General features: G+C 41.0%; 1 protein-coding gene across 1 annotated transcript in view; it reads left to right on the top strand.

Annotated features, from left to right (window-relative positions):
- CPNE1 (copine 1) overlaps positions 1-20,918 on the top strand; it is a 50,882-nt gene that overhangs the window by 13,743 nt on the left and 16,221 nt on the right. The window contains 7 exon segments of the mRNA XM_064391476.1: positions 14,441-14,569; positions 15,047-15,226; positions 15,976-16,050; positions 16,262-16,331; positions 16,975-17,060; positions 17,513-17,554; positions 17,556-17,603. Coding sequence (XP_064247546.1) covers positions 14,441-14,569; positions 15,047-15,226; positions 15,976-16,050; positions 16,262-16,331; positions 16,975-17,060; positions 17,513-17,554; positions 17,556-17,603 — 630 coding nt within the window.

The raw sequence follows: 20,918 nt of genomic DNA, 5'->3' as shown, positions 1-20,918 counted from the left end.
TTCTTGTGGCAAGTGCTGTTGGCCCTCAGTGGGTTGTTCAGCAGCACTGAACTGTGTTGGCCCTCTGATCTGCAAAACTGAAACGACTATGTATTATGGACGATTTAAAACCTCTGGTTGGCCAATGGATCACTGTTTGAGAGCAGTTGGTTTAGGTTCATTATTCAGATACATGGATTAGACCCTGAAACAAAGGATTGCAGTTGTTCAGTATAGACTAGTGGAAGAAAACTGGTTGTTATATTTGCTATTTGGCTGGAAAGAAGCAGTTTAGAAACTGGACAAGTTAGGAAACATTTAGTTGAAGTTCAGGGAAATATACAAATTAGTTTTGTGTCAGTTTTCTGCTTTAGATCTGCATGTCTTTGAAAAGCAGATGAGATGCTAAATTCTGTTGCTGTAAGGTTTTTCATAAACTCTGCTTTGGCCTGGAGGCAGATTTGCCGAATACATTTGGTTGTCTTTGCTCTTTTCCACGTTTGCTGATGCTCCTTGGTGCTCTGTGGCTGTATTTTTTTTTTCTCATGGTTTTGGAAAACTGAGCTGTAGTTTGTGTACAGAGGGAGAGAAAGGGAAGCTGGTTTAATGCTTCTGCAGAAAGAGTAACTTCAAAGTGTTCTCTTCCTCTCTGTTTTTTTTTTTTTTTTTTTTTTTTTTGCGATGAGAATGTGATTGCAGTTCAAAGATTTGTTTTTTCCACAGTCTGGATTTCCCATGAAATGAAAACCTGTTGGTTGGTAGTATGCACATTGATTTGTGGCTGTGTACTGAAATCCACCTCTCTTTCCCTATCTCATGATCAGGTAGGTCTAACTGTGGCTAGTTTTCTATACAGATGACATTAGTTATTTTCTTGTAGCTTTGTTACTAAGTGGAATGTTTGGGTGTTGTTTGTGCTAGGAGTGTTTCCCATCTCCCTGACCTGGGTGCTTTTCACTCCTGGCTATGCGCACCAAAAGGAAAAAAAAGCAGCCCTAAAAGTGTTCCTTTTCGGTAGCTCCAGCCTGAACATGGGTGTTGGATGGTTTGGCTGTGACTCCTTTCACTTGCTGGTATTCGCTTCTGTGCATATTCCTTTGTTACCATTCCGGGTTTGTTTGTGTAGTCACAGCATGGCAGCTTTGGAGAGAATTAGCCGGATGAGTTCTACCTGAGTTCAATTACTGCTTCTGCGGAGGCAAAACTTACTCCTTTGTGGCTATCTTTCTTGTGTGTTCTCATGTCTACAGCCTGAAATTCAAATGGTCTTACTAGTTGCTTCCCAAATACCTTAGGTTAAGCTTTCAGAAACAGGGAGTGTGTTTTCTTTCAGCATGAGTCTGAGCTCCGCAAAATCAATGTGTAACTCTGTATTTGCTATTCTCACCAGCTTCACCATTTTCCTCAACTTTTGAGTTCTTTTGCTGTGAATCACCAGTGAATTAGACCTGGTTGATCATAGTCAGGAAAGACTTTGGGGCCTGGAGTGGGGATTGCCCTTATGGTGCACAGTACACAGGAGTGTTAATCTAATTTCCCTGTGTAGTTTAGAACCAAAAAGTAAGGACTTCTAAGGCTTGCACAGGGAAAATAGGAATTAATCCTGCCTTAAACTATCTCTGGCATAGTACGGCCTTTTGGGCTGGCCACTACTTCAGGAAGGCTGGTGACTCTTTGAACTCTTTGTGTTGTATTTACAGTATGGTTAAACAAGGAATCAATTGGATTGTATGGCTCTGATTTCTGACCATCTGAAGGAAGGTGGAACTTCCAGCTAGCAATTTCAGAGTTTGGAACAAATAGTTTAATGTCAACTGTTTTCCAATGAATGTGAATATGTGGATGTAGCACTGCTCTATGTGACAGTAGAAAGCTTAGAAATGCTTTCTAGTCACTTAGGCAGATTTGGGGAGGAAAACAGTGATACAATCAGAACCAAAACTACTTGAAGAATTTATTTTAGATAATTTTGGCTGAGTGCCTTTTATGATGAAGTTAATAAGATCTCTGTCATTAAAATGTGAAGCCTCTGTGTAGCACCCATTTGTTCAGTGATCTTGCTGTGGTGGCATATGCCAGAATGTGCTTCTCAACGAGCTTTTTATGAAACTTCTTTGTTTTCAGCGGTATAACCACAGTGTTGCTACTTGTTTTGATGGGAGGATGGATATGGATTGTGGAAAGTCCTTGCTTGTTTGATCAGGAAGCTCAGCTCTGAAGTGAAAATGATGGTTGCCAATACTTTTTCATTATTGGGCAAATGTTTCTAATACAAGGGCAGACTGTATAAACCATGCGTGTTTGAGCAACACTAGTGCAACCAGCTGTAAAAGTGAAGAGGCTAATTAAAAGTAACATTAGACACTGGCAGTTCACTGACTGAATGTATGGGAAACCCTGTTCCTTAAGGAGGGGAGGCAAAGTTATTAAATATAACAAATTCATTTGTCTAGAGTTCCCCCACTTCATTCCAGCATTGCTGCAGAGCCAGCTTTCTGTGTTGCCGGTCCAGTCTTACATGAATACATGAGAGTGTTTCTAATAGCACTTGGAGCTCTCTTCAAATACTGACTTGAGTGCTTTTGGGAGGTATGTGTGCAGAGTGGTGGTGGTATAGCTAATTTGTCTCTCAGTAACTGGTATGCAAGTGGCAGAATGTTTTCATCCTCATTTTAAGGGAACTTCAACTTTATCATCAGAGATGAGGTATGAGGGGGGAAGTTGAAAGGTTGGAGCCAAACCGTCGTGCTTTAGCTATATGAAAACAACCAAGTGCTGTGCTGATCTAATGAAGAATGGACATGGGTTCAGAAACTTCAGCACTGAGTTTGTTTGAAAAGGAGCATAATAAATCAGTCACTAAATACTTATATTCTTAAAATTATCTGAAATGTAAGTTTAGCTGTTATGATAGAATGTATGAGATAGGTAATTGACCTAAATGAGTTGCTGGTAAACAGTTAAACTTAAGCTCTGTGGAGTCTTACAATTTCTTAGATTGTAAATCAGAATATTTTTGATGGTCAGTCTTTTTAAAGTTTTTTTTAAAGACAACTGTAGTTGTTATCACTTAAATCAGTGTGTACATTTTAACTGTATGCATCTCTTTAAAAAGCCTTTCAGGTATATGTGGAAAATTACATGCACAGCACCATGACCTACTGCACAAATGTCCTGAATTTTTTGAAGGCCTTTTTTTTGTCATCTGGACACTTAGTCCTAACTTTGGGTAACTGACACTGCAGTTTGGTTAAGCCAATAACCCAAATGGTGCTTCTTTCTTGCAGTGCAAGCACTATATCATGCTACTTCTTTGAGTGAGTAGGCAGTATTTGGCTACTTTAATGTCTCCAGGAACAGAAGACTTTGTACTCTTTTCCTTCAGTGTGATAGTTTGTGTTACTTTTTGTATCAAATTTGGTCTTTAGCTAGGTCTGTAAAAACAGTTACAAGCAGAAAAACCAGTAAGCTTTCTGAAACCTAAAATGCTTGGCTTTAAGCTAAATAATAAGTGAATGTACTATGAATCCTAGTGAATTTGCAGGTAATGTGTCTATATGAAATACTAACTATTCCAGTGCAGTGACTGGAATGAATATATAACCATAGGATCGCTTAATTTTGTTATTATGAAAGGTGAGGGAATCCCTGTAACTGTTCTGTGCCAGCCATGGTGTGGCGATGTAGAATAACCTTTTTCTCTGTCTTGTTTAGGTTTGAAGAAGTAATTTAGGTAGGAAGAACTTGCTTTTTGAATTTTTTTGGGCAGCACATAGATACTGTTTTAATATTTTTGTACTTTCCAAATCCCCCTGCTACTGCATTAGGTTCACATAAAAGCTCAGAATCTGTGATGGACAAATGACTGTGGTGCCAAATTCAGTCTGATATTTGTCCTGACTGCTGCCTGGTTGAGACAGGTAGTGTTCTGCAGTTTGTAACCCAAGTTTGCAGGTTCCACCTAATGATGGTAACTCTGAGTCTGCTCTAGAGTGAATATAATTTATTTCATTCTTTTGTAGCTGTTAAGTTAACTCTAGATTTTTCATCAGAGAGGTTGCTTGGAGAATTTGGTCTGCTTCAGTTCAGTCATGTTTCTTAGAAGTTTATTGAAACTATTCATTTCATTTTGAGAAAAGAAAGAAGGTCCCTGGTGGGAGTTGTAGAGGTTTTCAGGTACTTGGCTTGTAGAGATGTGTTTTCTCAAGAGTGTGGAACACCTTTGTAGCAAATTCAAACCTAACGACAATAGATTTCGTCAGGGTATGGATTAGAAACTATTACGGTGTGTGTACTGGGACCAGTTCTATTTAATATTTTTATAGATGACATGGATGAGGGCATCGAGTCCTTCATTAGTAAATTTGCAGACGACACTAAGCTGGGAGCTTGTGTTGATCTATTGGAAGGAAGGAGGGCTCTGCAGAGAGACTTAGATCGGTTGGATGGATGGGCAGAGTCCAACAGTATGAAGTTTAATAAGTCTAAGTGCCGAGTTCTGCATTTTGGCCACAAAAATCCCCTACAGCGTTACAGGCTGGGGACAGTGTGGCTGGATAGTGTTCAGGCAGAAAGGGACCTGGGGGTGCTGGTTGACAGCCGATTGGATATGAGCCAGCAGTGTGCCTTGGTGGCCAAGAAGGCCAACGGCATCCTGGCCTGCATTAGGAATTGTGTGACCAGCAGGAGCAGGGAGGTCATTCTCCCCCTGTACTCGGCACTGGTGAGGCCACATCTTGAGTACTGTGTCCAGTTCTGGGCCCCTCAATTTAGGAAGGATATTGAGATACTTGAGCGTGTCCAGAGGAGAGCAACGAGGCTGGTGAGGGGCTTGGAAAACAAGCCCTACGAGGAACGTTTGAGGGAGCTGGGGTTGTTTAGCCTGGAAAGGAGGAGGCTTAGAGGTGACCTTATTGCTCTCTACAACTTCCTGAAGGGAGGTTGTAGACAGGTGGGGGTTGGTCTCTTCCACCGGGCAGCAACTGACAGAACAAGGGGACACAGTCTCAAGCTACGTCAGGGAAGGTATAGGTTGGATATTAGGAAAAAATTTTTCACTGAAAGAATAATAAAGCACTGGAATTGTCTTCCCAGCGAGGTGGTGGAATCACCATCTCTGGATGTGTTTAAAAAAAAGACTGGACATGGCACTTGGTGCTATAGTCTAGTTGAGATGTCAGGGCATAGGTTGGACTTGATGATCTTAGAGGTCTCTTCCAACCTCATGATTCTGTGTGATTCTGTGATTCTGTGATACTGTGCATCACAGGCATGGAAGAGCATTGAGGAAATAGGTGTCTGCCTGCATTTGTGTAGTCTCTTCTCCCTTAATGCAGGAAGATTGTGTGTCATCATTTGGCCCACTTGTCTCTGACACAAATGGAATGGCTTGAACCCACTGTTGTAATGGGATTGTGCTTTTGTGAAGGCACACTGGCAAGAGAAGCTGGATCTGGAACAGAACGAAAAGCTGGATCTGGAACAGAAAGGGAACATGAGGTCTGTTTGGTGTTTGTGGCCTTTAAATTGTTCTGTTGTTACTCTGGAGGGCAAGAGAAAAAACAACTTTTAAAATCCCTTGCCATATCCTTTCCCTTATCCCACTTCCTTAATGTCAGGCTTTTGTGGTGATGGGATTTTTTAGGTTTTTTTTTTTGTTTTGAAATGTCATTATCTTGCAACAGATTAGGATGGAAAAGTTAAGATGTTCATGCTGTAAGTGGTAATAATTAGTGACAGAAAAGTAGTATGAGTGTGAATCTCTCTCTTAAAAGGGAGCATACACTCAAAAGCAGAAAGAACTGAAAGAGTATTGGCAATTAAGCTGAATTTGCAATTAATAAGTCAGAGAAATCAATTTCCTGGAAGTACTGCAGAATTAACTGTTAAGGTTTGGGATTTTTTTCCAGATCGTGTTTTATGAGCTAGATTCAGTATTAAAGTCCATAAAGAAGAAAGCCTGACTTACATAATGTGAAGGGGTAATGTTGTTCTTAAAGTGTAAGAAATTGAAAGGTCACTTCTGCTTTATGGCCTTACTAATTTTTTAAGCAAGAGTTGTCACTGTGCCACAATAACTGCAGGGTGACTGAGAATGCCATAAAGAATTCCTTGGTAGTATTTCAGTCTTTTTTGGTGATTATTCAACAAGTACAATGAAAAGGAGCAGGTATGACAAGTTTTCATTGATTAAATGACTGTTGGTACAATGTAGCGACCAAAAGTCTTCATGTGAATTTGATACAATAGCAAAGATCAGTAAAATATATTACTGTCATATTTGTATTTAAAGTCTTACTTTGAACTCATGCTGTTCACACAGCATGAACTAGTCTAAATAGGTGGACCTACTGAGTTTCTGCCTTGAAGTCACCATGCCTAGTTTTGGAGGAATGAGTAAAATTATATCGATGTAGTATAACTGCAGGATAATAGTACTGTAGTTTAGATTTCCAGAGTTTGGGAAGGGTAGAGTTTGGGAAGGGTAGAGGTTGTGAAGGGGAAAGCAGAATGAATGCTGAGGAAACACTTCAAAAATCATGGGTGCATGTAAGTAAGAATTTGTGTGTGGAGGTACTTGCTGGTGAAACTGCAGTGTAGTTGAAGAACCAAAGAAGAGGAATATGGTGTAGTGTTTGATCTCAGCTTAAGGAGTTTGGATGGAAAAATGGAAGATTGAGTGATAGACAGCTGGCTTTACCTGGGGAATGGGACAGATTGTTTAGGCTTGAAATAGAAATAGCTGGAGTTTAAGGGAAAGAAAAGACATTACTGGAGAAAGGCAAAGATGATTGGCAATGTAAAATACATGTTTGGGGTTGTTACAAAGGTCTGTGTGGTTGAGATGTTAAGTCTTTTTTTCAATTAAGTTGTTCTTCAGGTTTCAGTAAACACTTGAGAATCACAGTGAGGAGAAAGAAAAGGCGGGTGAATAAATATGAAAGGAATGGGAACAATATCTTACTTGGTGGGAGGAGTCTGTGAACACTTTTAGGATTGCAGTTACTATTGTAGCTTAAGTCCAGTGACTGACTCCAAAGCCCTAGCCTGTGTTAAGTTACTTTTTCAAGGAAATGGGTTTTGCTATTCTGCTGTTAAATACTATGAAGAACTTTGAAATGTTTCCTTTGCGTGAAGAATTCAGTTTAGTAATAGGTTTTGCTTAAGTCCAGGTGTTAATTTGAAACCTTTTGTATTTTAATATGTTCCAAATGAATATTTTAAATAGTTTCAGTTTTGGCCTATCAGTTGCTTATTTCTGAGAAAAGTGGAGAATATATCTGTAGTGAAGGCATGCATGATCGTTTCTTTGAGTTTATTGGTTGTGATTAAGGATTATATTGGCAGTGTACAAGTTAACAGTGAATGTTGTACAAATGGAAAGGTGAATTTGTAGAAGGTACTTTTTTCCCCAGAGTTGGGACTTCTCTCTTAGGTGGGGGGAAGCTGCAGTAAAGAAGATGAACTTATTGAAGTTCTTATTTGCATTTTTCATTGGAAATTACCAAAACTACCATGCCATTTGTGATTGTTATTTTTGTTGTTATAAATGGGAACTTTGCCTCCTCAGTCAGTTTCTGGGAGGTTCTTGGAGGTTGGATTTTCAGAGCTTGTACCCATCAGCTGACTTTGGACACACCGCCCCCCCCAACCCCCCATTTTCATGGTGGAGCTTCAGTCTTCATGTGGAGACAGCCCAGTGGATAGAGCCAGGTTGTACCTTTCTGTGTGTTTAGCAGGCCCATAGGTCTGCAGTGGTCAATAAAGTGATGAGGCCTGCAGTCCAGTTCTGAGCTCAGGGGCTGGGCTGAGGGTCTTACCCTTGGTCATGGCTCAGAGTTTCAGCATCAGCACAGCCTCCACTTCACCCTGGAGGAACTGTGTCTGTCCTCCCTGGGAGCTCTCATCCCTGGAATTAAGGCTGGCTGATGAACCATGGGCATTCTTCACCAGGATTGAATCAAGTTGACAGCAGTTTGTTTAGAAGGTTGTTCTTCATAGTTTTCACAAATTTTTTATAACAGTTAGGAGATGCCTTTTGTTTCAGGTTACATGTCAAATTTGTAATAGCAGTTAATTAACCTCTTGTGTGTATGGTGACAGCTTGGAACACAGTGTGGAGAACAGTGATTTATTCCCTGCCTGTAACAATAGTGATCTTAACACACTTGCATCCCTGTTTCAAACTGCCATAAAAAAAAATTATTGAAAAAATTGTAGCCATTTATATTTTCTGCAGAACATCTCAGGCTGTGGAATGAGGTTCTGTGGCCCATGGAAGAGCTGGAATGCTGGAAAAGGCCTGAATTGACTAATAATTTGTGGACTGTGGTCCTTCTCATTAGACTCCCTTACTCTCAGTTTAAAATAAAGATGCATTTTAGTGCATCTGGTGTTACAAACCTAGCTATAGGATTTCTTTTAGAGCCTTATGGTGTTCAGGAAAGAAGGATCAAATTATAACTTTTATTTTGACAACATTCAGTAAATTCAGCTGACCTCAGCACTAGGATCAGCTTTGTTAAATCAAAAACCAAAATGTAACAGGCTGCCCCCTCAAAATTGAGCTAATAATAAGAGAAAGCATTGGTTTTGCTGGTCTGCATATTTTGGGATCACAGCAGAAAAAGAGAGAAGGAGCTTTGAAAAAAAGTTGGGTGATAACTGGAAGATGTGGGATTAAACTAAGCAAGAGACAAGGGGGAGAGGGTTTTTGGTAAGTGCAAGATTAATTAACGGAGATGCTTTGTTACATGTGTTGGGTTAATTTCTTGACTTGTTGGATAGCAAAAGGCCAAGATGATGAAAATTGCAGTAAGGACATCCTGCAGGCATGATTGCTGACAATTATGCTGGGTTTATAAGCAGAATGTAAGGCAGGAGTTATGACCAGTCTAATAGAGTAAATTCTTTGGAAATCAGCTGTCCTGGACCATATGCATTAAAGCCTCAAGTTTGAGTTAAACAAGGTGCTAAATCAATGTGTAAAATTTGGTGTACACGCAATAGAGCTGGTTGGGTATTTTGTACAGTATTATTAATTTATTAGTGTGTTTAAATACAAAATCCTGCAGATTTTCTTGGGCTGAATGCTTGCTTATATTTCATTTTATGCAGAGCAGCAAAACCAGGCTAACCCATGAGGCTTGTATTCAGTGATAGTGCTGTCGTTTTCTCTCAAGAAGATACCACCTCCTGGCACTGCTAAAAATACTGCTGATGGTGTTTGATGCCATGAAGTTATTAGATTTTTTCTTGTCCTCTGGGTGACTGCGGGTACTATGACCTCCCATGCTGGGGTGATGACAATGCCCCTCTCGCCCAGTGCTCACTGTCTTCACCTCATCCAGCCTGAAGAGGAGCCTCTGGCCTTAAGGCTTACTTGAGGGATGGAAGTATATAAAACAAGCTATGTAATTCAATAATTCTCACCTTAGAGTGTTCAGTACTTGATCCTTAGTTGACTAAATGGTGGCACTCCTATAGGAGGGATGAGTAAAGACGAGTTTATTTATGCTTCGGGTACCCATATGTGGCATTTTGGGGAAATGCAACACCCTGCAAAGCTCTGAACTGGGACAGTTGAAGCCTTCAATCACACTTGGTTTGGAGTTTTCTTCAACCATAAGTGTACAGTGCTTTCTTCTCTTACAATTGACTTGCTTTAAGCTTTGGTTAAGCTCAATCAATAGAGGAATAATAAATTTAATATTATAGACTTGTAAATGTGTTGATTTTCTTTATGTTGGAAGTGTTCTTCTCTGTGTGGAAGGAGGTTGCATTTTCTGCAGAAATATGAAAAAAATTGGAAGTTCTGAAATGCCTATATGAAACTCCAGAAAGTAGCAGGTAGTTGCTTATTCTTCTGAGTGTGTAGCATAGATGTCCTATGAAAGCAGCTTTTTATTTTTCATCTTGGTTTGATTAGGACTAACTTCATTACTACTGGACTTCATTTCAGTGTAGAAAAGCTCTATTGAAAAGTTGAGATTTATCTTTTTGTATGTATTGTACAGCTTTTGGAGCTTATGATCATCATACCAGCATTTACAGGTAAAAGCTGGTATGCATAGTAAAAATTACTTTTTTTGACTTTTTAAACTGGACCTCAGTTTGGCTCTCTAGCACTTCTTAAAGTGTACCTAGTATGGAGCCATTCTGTGTTTTACTTAAACAAGTGGGAATGACATCTGGTTGGCAGTGAAAGACTTCTCTGGAGTATGTGCTTGGGAATCTTGCAGATTTCTATGGATAGTATTTTGCTGTAGTGTTGATAGGGATAACATGGGTGATATATATATATATTTTTTTTGTTCAAAATGTGGTGTTGTATCATGTGCGATTGTAAATAGGAGCAAAATATAGAGGTACCTGATGGATCTGAAGCTGTATGTTGGAAACTCTTCCCTTGAGGAATGTACAGAATTTGGCTCAAGATGAAACTTCACAGGTGATGTTTCTCACCAGTAAGATCCCCAGGTTGTGGGAGCAGTGGGTCAGATGTTTGTGGCTATTGTCTGTATAAGCATTGATCGTGGGGGTGTAGCACAACCTCAGCTGTATTTTACAAGCTCTTTCAAGCAACAGCACTTACCAGGTGGCTTGCTTATGTTGTCTTTCCGTTTGAAACCACTGTGATGGGATGTACCCACTAGGTCTGTTTTCTGTATTTTAAAGAGAGGTTGAATTTGTTTCTGCTTTTGGAGTTCATTTTCACTTGGTAATCTGAATTTCTGTGGTTAGATTAGCTTTGAAACTTCCAGACTGTGCTGTACTTTAATGTACTAATGGCAGTTGGAGGTTGTTAAACTGTTACTATTGCAAGCTGATCAGGTCAATGTATAATAAAGTCTTTATAAATTAAATATGATAACTCTGTGGAAAGTAGTTTACTTTAGCTGCTAGTTCGGCTTTATTTATATTTATTGTCTTTTGTAAACCAGAAGGTTCAAGTAGTAGACATCAACATTAATTATCAAGGGTGGTTGTGAGGGGAAAAATAGGAAAACAGTTCATTTTAGAATTTCTGAAGCTGTTGGAAAAATTTGTATTGCAACAAATATAAATAATATTCTGTCATTATAAATACTGTTGCAAGTCTAAAAACTAAGTTTATTTTGTGTGTATGAATGGATACAAATAAGTATACTCTGTGAAAACTCAGTGAAACAACATGAAATGTGGTTTTGAAATGTTGATTCCAGTCTGCAAGCTGAATACAGTTAGTGTTCTTGAATGCATGCTGAAGAAAAAAAGGAGGACTGTTAATAAAAATAATAAAACCCCAAGTTCTTTCAGTGTAATTACAGCAAACTGTATACTTAGCTTGAGATCAGAGCCTCTGTACACTGTTTGAGCTTAGTAACCACTAGAAGATTGCTCTCTGATCATGTGTCTGTTGCACAGCACTGGTAAGTGGTGAAGTGTTACTGCTCCGACAGTGTCAGCGCTGAGTGATGCCGTAGTGCCTGTCCCTTGCAGTGAGCTGGCATGTGCCGTCTGGGCAGCTTGGAGTGATGAAATGCCAAGATGATGTTGCAGCATTGCGTGGAAGTGCAAATTGGAGAAAGTATCATAGGCTCCAGCTCATAGAGGAACAGCGTGGGGGATTGTGTTAGGTGTGGTGTGGTTCTAAGTCCAAGCACTAATTGCTGGCATTTTGAAAACTTTTGGAATTGTCACATCTCTTGTAGGAAAATAACTGGGACTCTATGGAAAGAAGTGGAAATGAAAGTCAGCTGATACATTTCACATAAACTATTCACTTCTTTATAGAAAGAAAGATGCAATCACTATAGTTTACTGAGAGAAATGAAAGTAAATTATAGAAATCTTACTCTGTGGAGGAAAAGAAAAATGAGCCAATATATCATAATGAAATCTTGTTAAAAAAATCAAGTTGGAGGTAGTTTTTCTAATTGGTGAGGAACTTCACTATTTTTTCTTCCCACTCAGGTTTTTTTTTTTTTTTGGTTTTTTTTGTTTTAAATATAAATGTGTCTGTTTGGGGATGAAAATATGTTCAACTTATAATCTTTATAAGCTTTTTAAATGCAGGCAGATTTCCAGAGATTTCTGCTCCTCAGTTAACTGCATGAGCAGGGTGACTGAGCAAAGTTGCTTGCCTGCACACTAAGCAGGTCTTCAGGCTTGTCTGAAATGGATGATGTATTTTAGCAGACCAACTCGTTGCTCTTGCTGCTGGATGTCTGTGACCAGGATTTTTTTCTGCTGCTTTCAGGGAATGGACTGGTACTGGAGAACACCATCCAGTATGTTTGGGTAGCCATGAGTTGGAAAGGTTATGTGGGCTCTTTGAGGACATCCATAGGCAGTAATCTAGAAATAATTGCTGGCTGAGGTTCAAACTGGTGTTTTCAGGTTAATTTTAAAACAAAATCTGAATCTGTTAAGGAGCTCTCCCTCTTTTCATAAGGATTCAGTTTGTAGTTGTTAAACCTGCTTTCTTGTTAGTTGGCGAGGAAGGGTGTAGGGCCAGTTAGGACAGTTCCTGCTCAGCTATTCCAAACAGCTGGCCTGCTGGACCTCTGTTGTGTCTTGGTGATTATGTGCATCAATGAGTGATCTCCTGATGAAGCAAGAGGATATAGTGGGAAACGATCCCTTGTAGTTTGCAAGTGTCCCCAGTGGTTCAGCAGAACATCTGGGCTGTATTTCAAGGGAAATCCTATGCCATTATTAAATTTAAAGCAATCAGATGAGACAGCCTTCTGGATATTAGGGTACTGGAAACCAAATCTTTGAAGCAGTGGAATATTGTCATAATTTCATTGCTGCTGATCTGGAGAGGAGATTCAGGTAGCAGATAAGATGTGATTGGGTTTGAGGACTTGTGTCCCTTCACCTCCTGTCTTCATTCTGTGATTTAACAGTTGCTATCTCAAACTCTTCCTTTTTGGTGTCTTTGTAACATGTAATAAATATATATGTGCTTGTTCTGTATGCAGCTTAAGATCTGCAGTAGTGGTTTCCTCCCAGAAAGGAGCCACTGCTGTCTGGGGATGCTAAAGCTTATGGGGAGCTGTTTCTTTGAGGTTAACTTAACTCCTGATGCTTCAAGCTTTAGTGGGGAGGAAAGGTGCATCCTGTTAGTACAGAACTCTCTGTTGCAGTAGAGAAAAACAGAGGCAAAATGTTGGCAAAGGAGCTCAGATTGGATGTCCTAATCTTGTTGTCAAGTAGTGAGTGTCAAACAAAGTTTTGCTGTTGTCTGTTTGCACCTGTGTGAGTCTGTGTGAGATGAAAGCTGGTCTTGTAGAATGATACGGGTCAGTGAAGAAAAAACTTGATACCTGTGACTTGCAATTTTACAAGAAATGTATTTATTAAAGTCAGTGATTTCTTTGTGAATCTTACTTGGCGTTGAAGGCAACTGAGCAGAAAATGGATGGCGTTTGTCAGTAGTTTTAACAACTGACCACCAGACTACTTCAAACAAGTAAAAGTATGCCGGTGTTAAAGCAAGTGATGGTGGTGACCTTAGTTGAAAGCTGCACTATGACTGTCTTTGCCTAAGGCTTTGCTAATTTTTACCGAGTGCCATGCGCTGGCATATTAAGTGACTTTGTTAACGTTTGTCCAGAGTAGATTGCTGACTGGGATATCCAAGGGATTAAATGTTGTACAATAAAAGCTCATCTCTTTGAGTTAAATATATTCACCTTGCAAGTATGAGGAAGGCATGGGGTACTTGGGTACTAAAAAGCCAAAGCAAGTATTTCCTTATTTTCCAGACTCAGAAGAAGAAGCTTCTCTATGAAATAATCCCATTTAAAGCTCTAGTCCTCAAACTGTCCAGTCTCTGCAATATTTTGGTGCTCGAAGTCTTATCTTCTAATTCAGTTTTGAGAATTATAGTTGTTCCTCAAACAGAAGCGTCTGCACTTTAATGTCTAATAAAATTTAGTTATCCCCTGTTTGCGGGATGATGTTACAGTGTCTTGGAAGCCAGCACGGCAAAGCACGGCGGCCGTGTGGCTTCCGTGGGTGAGCAGGCAGTGCTTTGGCAGTGCTTTCGCCGCGTGGGGCGACTCTTCGGCGCGGGGCGGTGGCTGCGGCGCTGGCGGGACGGAGGTCCCGGTCCCTGTGCAGGGCTGTGAGCGGCGATCCCGGGGAGAGGACAACAGGCCCAGCCCTTTGTAGAAACCTAAGGCAGCATCAGCACGGAGGGAAAGGGAAGGGTTACTGCGGGGGGAGCGGGAGCAGCGGGGAGAGCCCGGTAGAAATAGGTGAATTCAAGAGCCGAGAGGCGAGGCGGGCCGCAGCTGGTGCCCGGCTGCGCGGAGGTACCGCGCTCCTCCGCGCCCGCCTGGCCCGGGGCGGGAGGGGCCCGGAGCGCCGGTAGCCGCGGCCCCGCCCCGCCCGCGCGTGCCTCCGCTCCGCCGCACCGGGGGCGCGCGGGGTCCGGGCCGGGCCGTCTGACGCTGTGCTCTGCCCGCAGATGGCTGCGTGCGTGTCCCGGGTGGAGCTGTCCGTGGCCTGCCGGAGCCTTCTCGACGGGGACCTGAGCTCCAGGTCGGACCCCCTCTGCGTCCTGCTGCAGGACGCGGGCGATGGCCGGTAGGCTGAGGTAAGAGCGGCCCGTGGCCGCGCGTTGCCCCTGGGTGTAAACACGCTGAGTCTCCCCTTTTCCATCCCCTACGTTTTCCTGGCAGGTGTATGACATACTTAATTCAGATTTACGATTGGTGAGTAGTCCCATTGCCCACACTCGAACGTTTAGTGTTTTCTTGAATTGCTAACCTGTTTGCTCAGAGTTGTCTGTAAGGATAGATATGACTTGCCCTAGAGCACACACTCCAGAATACATTGTTTCAGCAGTCTTTTCCCCTTAGTTTTCAGAATTTTCCCATACAATAGTGTTTTTCAATGCCATTTCCTTTCTTGGTGAGCCATTGGTCAGCCCAGTTTGTCACTGAGCATGAGGCAAGGTCTGGGGTGTGTAACCTTGCTGGTGCCTGTGTCCACCTGGTGCAGGTAAAAAGCTGTGTGGGAGAATATGGGCTTCTTACTCATTGTCAGCAGCTTTGCTCCTGTGTTTGTGCAGCTAGAACACACAGAAAAGGTCAAGAACTGCCAAGACCCTGAATTCTGCAACAAACTGGTTGTGGACTACTACTTTGAGAAAGTGCAGAAGCTGAAATTCGGCGTGTATGATATTGATAACAAATCCTTTGATTTAAATGATGACGATTACCTGGGAAGAATTGAGTGCGTACTGGGACAGGTATGTGTAGATGTGTTAAGTGATGTACAAAACAGCAGCGAGAGTTGGCTTTATTATGAAAAATGAAGTGAAAATCTGCGTTGTCAAAGGCTTCAACATATTCAAATTTGAAAACACTGTTAAACATGTTCATTTGTGTTACCATTGAATGTGGCTAAAAAAAATCATGTCGACCACAAAACAAAAGTTAGAAATACATGTATTTTGTAATTAATTGCTTAACTTAGGAGGCACTTAGCACTAAAGGCACTCCGGGAGTAAGGAATCATGGTGCTTGGAAGGGTCTCATGGAATTTCCTTTGCACAATGTGACCATCAGGTGGTAAATCGGGGGGAAATAAGGCTTCTTGAGATTCTATGTTTATTTCCTGAGAGGGGGTTTATATAGCTATGTAGGAGAAAAAAGGTGGGATTCATATTATTAAAGAAAGTCTCAATAAATTAACTAGTATTTTAAGTTTTAGTAGCTTTTTGGCTGCTTGTGATGACAGTGCCTCTTGTGTCTAAGAGGTAGCAAAAATAGGAAGCTAAAGTTAAGTTTGGACACGTATTTGTGGGCACTGTTTCCTGGATAGTGAGAGAAGATGATTTTCAGACTGTTCAAGAGCACAAACTGATGCCTGTCGCTGTTGGAAACACATTTAAATATTTTTAGAACTTTTATGAGAGTTTGAAAACGTTGCACCTGAAGAGTAATTCTTTCCTCTTTGTCTAACATGACATTTTTATTATCTGTCTTCTAACCTTAGGTTGTGTCCAGCTCTTTGTTCACCTGACTGCTGGAATTGAAGCAGGAAAAGCCAGCAGGAAAGGGCACTATTACGGTAGATAAGGTTTTTGTTTAAAAAAACACTCTCAATATGTTGTCTGGGATAAAGTGTCTTTTCTGGTTTCTTGTCAGTGTATCTTCAAATGCTACATCTATCACAGGAGAGCGATATTTAAAAGAAATTACAGTTTCTTTAGTGGACAAAATATAAACAAAACTTTGTGATTTATTGTTTACATCCCCCCCCCTAAATTTCCATGGCAGAGATTTCAGCAGAGGAGATTAAGGATACCAGGGTTGTGTACCTGGAAATTAAAGCCCAAAACTTGGACAAAAAGATATTGATTTTTAAAAAAAATTATCTTGCATGCTTCTCTAGTAATTACATTTTGTGCCTTTTGGCTGGGAATCTCTGTGTTTGCAGACATGAAGCTAAGCCAGTAATATTTGTGAGCAAAGGCTTGCTGTGTTTTGTGTTATTTACAGTGGAGTAAGTTGGAGATCCAATTGCATGTTGAAGTCCACAATGTCAAACTAGAAACTCAACTGCCAGGTTTAGGTTTTAAGTTATTATTTTGGCTTTGGAATATTCTGTATATGAATACAAATCACTTATATAATTGTCTCAAGTGAACTGATATTTCTGTATTTTTGTTAAAGAAAAAAAGGTGGAAATTTAGGTGTTCTGCTCAATGTTATTTTAAGCCAAAGACCAATACAGTGATTTAGTCACCTAACTCTCAGTTAGCAAAATGATGTGATTTTTAGGGACAGAAGTGGTTTGAGGGGGAGATCTTGGAATTGGAGCTGATAAATGCTGATGACTTACAGAGTGCAGCAGTTTTAAAAAGGGAAAGAAAATTAATGCACAGTTTGTTTGACTTGGTTCTTTTTTGAAGTATTGCCTACTATTTAGTTAATTCTTTACTCAATTTGGTAAAATATAGAGGAGGCTGATTACTTCTGGGTTTTTGTATGCAGGATTTCTTAGGTAAATTGGATCCATTTCTGGAGTTTGACAAGCAGAGCAATGCTGGAGCATGGCAGCTTGTGTACAGAGCAGAGGTAGAATTTCCACACAATGGTTTTCCTTGAGTTGATCAGACAGCTTATTCTTACACAAAGTGAGAGTCCCACTCCTCGTCATACTTTGCACCAGTTTTGCAGAGAAAGCATCCTATAATAAGGTATTCTGCTCACTGTGGCTGCAGCAAATTTTTTATTTGCTGCCTAGTGACTGGATGGAGCTATCTGAGTAAGGAGTCTGACCACAGACAGCGAGTGAGAAGTGGGTCTCTCCTTTCCTTCTCAATGGTGTTGAGCTTGGCTCTAAAATTTAACTTCACTGAGAGCATCAGCTTTTATTTCTTGCAGAGCTGTTGCTTGGCCATTGATACGTGCCAGGATTGAACTGGTTGAGGCTGTTCTTAACTTGCCATGAAGAGCCCTCATGTCATCATTCCTACTGAGTTGCATGCTGTATTCCTCATGTGACATTATGCTGTCATATTTTTAAGGTCATCAAGAACAACTTAAATCCATGCTGGTGGAAGTTCCGTTGTTCCCTTGCAAACTTTCTGTGGTGGAGATTTTAATAAACCTATCAAGGTACAGCCTTTAGAAATTCTGTTTGTTGCTCCAAGTCATCAATTTTCTGTTGATGCTAACTATGAGTTATCAGGTTGTCTAGTCATATTTAAGTTATTAGATTGCCTTTCTAGAATTGTAGTGTGGCAGATAAATGATTATATGTCTGTTTTAAAATATGATGAGTTGTCAAATTGAGAAGTCAGGAAATGCAGAAGTGACACAATTTTCAATGATTAGTCATAAGAAGAATTGTAACTGGTTTTTTTCAGTATTCCTTCCAGGGTTTCAAGTTGAGCTTTGGTGGTGGTGTCTTGTTTGGTTGGGTGGTTGGTTGTTTTGTTTTTTTTTTTTCATTGTGGCTTTCTAGCACTGTTTCTAAGTTAACTGAGAAACTTGCAGATACTGGACAAACTTAAGTGCCTTGGGATACTAACACAGAGAGGACTTTGAGGTATCTGTCAGATTTATCCACTCAAGAGACTTGAAGATTTTCCCAACTCTTTTTCTATCTGTTACAAGTAGAAATTTAGTTTGAGTCAGAATTGTATTCCCCTGTGGTCTTGCAAATGATAACTAATTCTCTGTGGCCCTGGCTTGTGGAGGTGTAGGAGAACAACTACATCTTTTAATGTTTCTACAAAAGAAAATCTGGTAGCAACTTAATATGTTAATTTTTCTTCTAAGCAATGCATTGATAATTTAAAGGCATTTAAATCCATAGATTGTTCTGTGTAAGTATAATTTCTGTCTACTTTTCTAGCACCTAAATGCTTTACATTTGCAGAATTTTACTTCTTCATCCTCTCTCTGAAGAAGTCTCATGCTGAAAGCTTGATATGGAAGATTTAGCAAAATACATGCATGCTAATGTTGTTCTTTGTGCAGTGTGGTAGTTCCTAATTATTACTGAGATTATTAACCTGGAAATAGATGTTCAGGTGTTGTCTTGGTTTAAAAGACAGGTGTCTGCCAAGGAAGGTGGGAACCTCCCTTGGAAAGGAGAATATGACCCCCTTCCCTCCGAATTATTAGCACTTTGAAATTACAGGGCTTTCAGGCAGAGACATGAGAAAAGGAGCAGCAGTTCCTTACTAGCATGTGTGTGTAAGAAGGCAAACAAGCAGCAGCCCGGCAGCACCGAGGGCAGACGCAGAGCCCAGGGCGGCCTTCTCCCGGCCCAGCCCCTTCCCTGCGCTGCAGTTCCGCGCGCAGCCAGCAGGGGCGCTGCTGGCTCCCGGCCGGGCGGGGCGGGGCCATGATTCCCCCGCGGCTGCAGGGGGCGCTGTGGCGCAGCTCGGCCGCCCCTCTGCGCACGGCAATGGCGGCGCGCTGGGGCAGCGATGGAGAAGGGGCTTCCTTGGCAAACTCATGGGAAGCAGCCAGTCCCAGCGGGTGTCTACCACTCTGGGTGGCAAGCTAGAATGTAGCAGGAACCTCAGAACAGCAGGCTGGAACAGCAGAGGTGATTAGACCCCGGGTGCTAAACAAAGTGTAGCAAAAACCCCTAAGCTCTGGGACGAGCTATGGGAGTCCTGCAGTGGCAGCTGGGCTCCCACAGGCAGCAGAAAGGTGCTCCCTCCAGAGGGGGAGAGGCGTCCTGGGTTTCCCCTGAGGCACCAAAGCACTTGATGAGGGTCTCTTCCAGTGAGGTTGTTTGTTGAAAAGGTCCCAATTCAAAGGCTGCTCTTAGGAGCAGAGGCTCACCCAGTATAAGGAGAAGCAGTTTCACCAAACTCCGCAGTGGTGAAACATTTGGGCAGAAGCAGTCCAGCACCAAACCACAACCATGACCTCTGATCCCAAGAGTGAGACTGCAAGAGAGGGCTGAGTCCAGGCCCTGGCCCCCAGCTAAGTCTTGGTATCTCTGCACTTCGCAAGAGAAAATTTCCCCTAGCTACCAAGCTCACTCCCCAGCTAAGAGACTACAGCCAACTGCAATTCCCTGAGAGAAAGAAAAAATCCAAACCTCCAACAGGTGCGCTGGGCTTGTTGATAGGTGGCAGTGTTCTGCGTGGTGTTTGTGAACTCTTATTCGTGAGGAATCAACAGTCTTAGGTCAGAAAGAAGTCATCTTCGTTCAAAAGTGTGCAGGAAGCATATAGAGGAGGTGACTTGAGAAGTGCATATAGTAATTTGTTAGAACTGACATGACATGGTTTACACATCCTGTTTTGTAAGGCTATATTTGCTATAGCCCAAAAATATTTGTGTTGTTATTTTGTTTTGTTTGTTTTTTTAGAAGCTTTTTATGCTTTGGAATCCACTTCAGAATCATCTGCTTCTTCAAAAGGATAGCTTTTTCTGTTAGTTCATTTAAACCAAAATTCTTGATGCATGGGCAAATAATCTGTGAAATTTCCCAATGCAGCTGTGAAAAAGGATTAAACTGTTCATATCCTTAACATGCTGGGGAAGTTAATCAGGGGAGTCTAGACTGACAGTCAGGAGTTTCACTGACAACACTGAAATATGCAATATTGCACGACTGTTTTATTTTTCATTTGGAATTTGTTCCTCGAAATCTCTTGTTTGAGGCTTCCAAAAATTTACCTAGTGGTGAAACCTTTTAGCATTTTGGTGTACAAATGCCCATATTTGGTGTATCCCCTAAACAACAACTTTGCCAGCTGTGTATGAGGATTACATACTGAATATGTGCATGAACATAAATCTTTTGATCAAATGCTACCTAGTATGGCAATTCTTTCTTCATTGTGATTGAGTGATGTTCTCCTTGTTCTGTGTTAAGAACAGCTCATATTTGTGACACAGCCTAATCTTTGTGACAGTTTTGTGAAAAATAAGTGAAAGCAGCGGCTCAACCCCATAGTTGCTTAAATGGAAATAACAAATGTGGCAAATAGAAGTAGCAAAATAGAAATTTGTGTTGGTATTCATGGGTTTCATGGCATATGCACAAAGGCAAGATAATTTTCTGTGGATTTTGAAAGTTCCTCCTGTGTTGTGGTGTGTTTTTTTGTTTTATTAGTAGGTTTATTGTTTGATTTGTAATTTGGTAGTTTCCTTATGCTGTTTTCCTTTTTGTTCTTGCCTTTTCCCAGAACTTTTGTCACTTTTCCTGTTATTAGATGCTAGTTTCTATTTCTCCAAACTCTATTAGTTTACTGAAAATGTTCTCCTGCCTTGAAAATTTGTATTGGTTTATACATTGTATTCCCCGCCTGGTTTTTACTCCCAATTCTCCTGATTTGTTAAAGACTGTACCCTCCCCTGAGACCTGCCCCCACATATAAGTCACTGTCTGCTCTCAGTTTAGGGTCCCGGGACACAGAAGAGGGGAAGTTTTACCATCAAATAAAGTTACCCCAGGAT

This window comes from Passer domesticus, chromosome 16, assembly GCF_036417665.1.
Source record: "Passer domesticus isolate bPasDom1 chromosome 16, bPasDom1.hap1, whole genome shotgun sequence".
NCBI classification, from domain to species: domain Eukaryota; kingdom Metazoa; phylum Chordata; class Aves; order Passeriformes; family Passeridae; genus Passer; species Passer domesticus.
The sequence above is the reverse complement of the archived record's forward strand: the minus strand, read 5'-3'. Positions and strand labels throughout refer to the sequence as shown.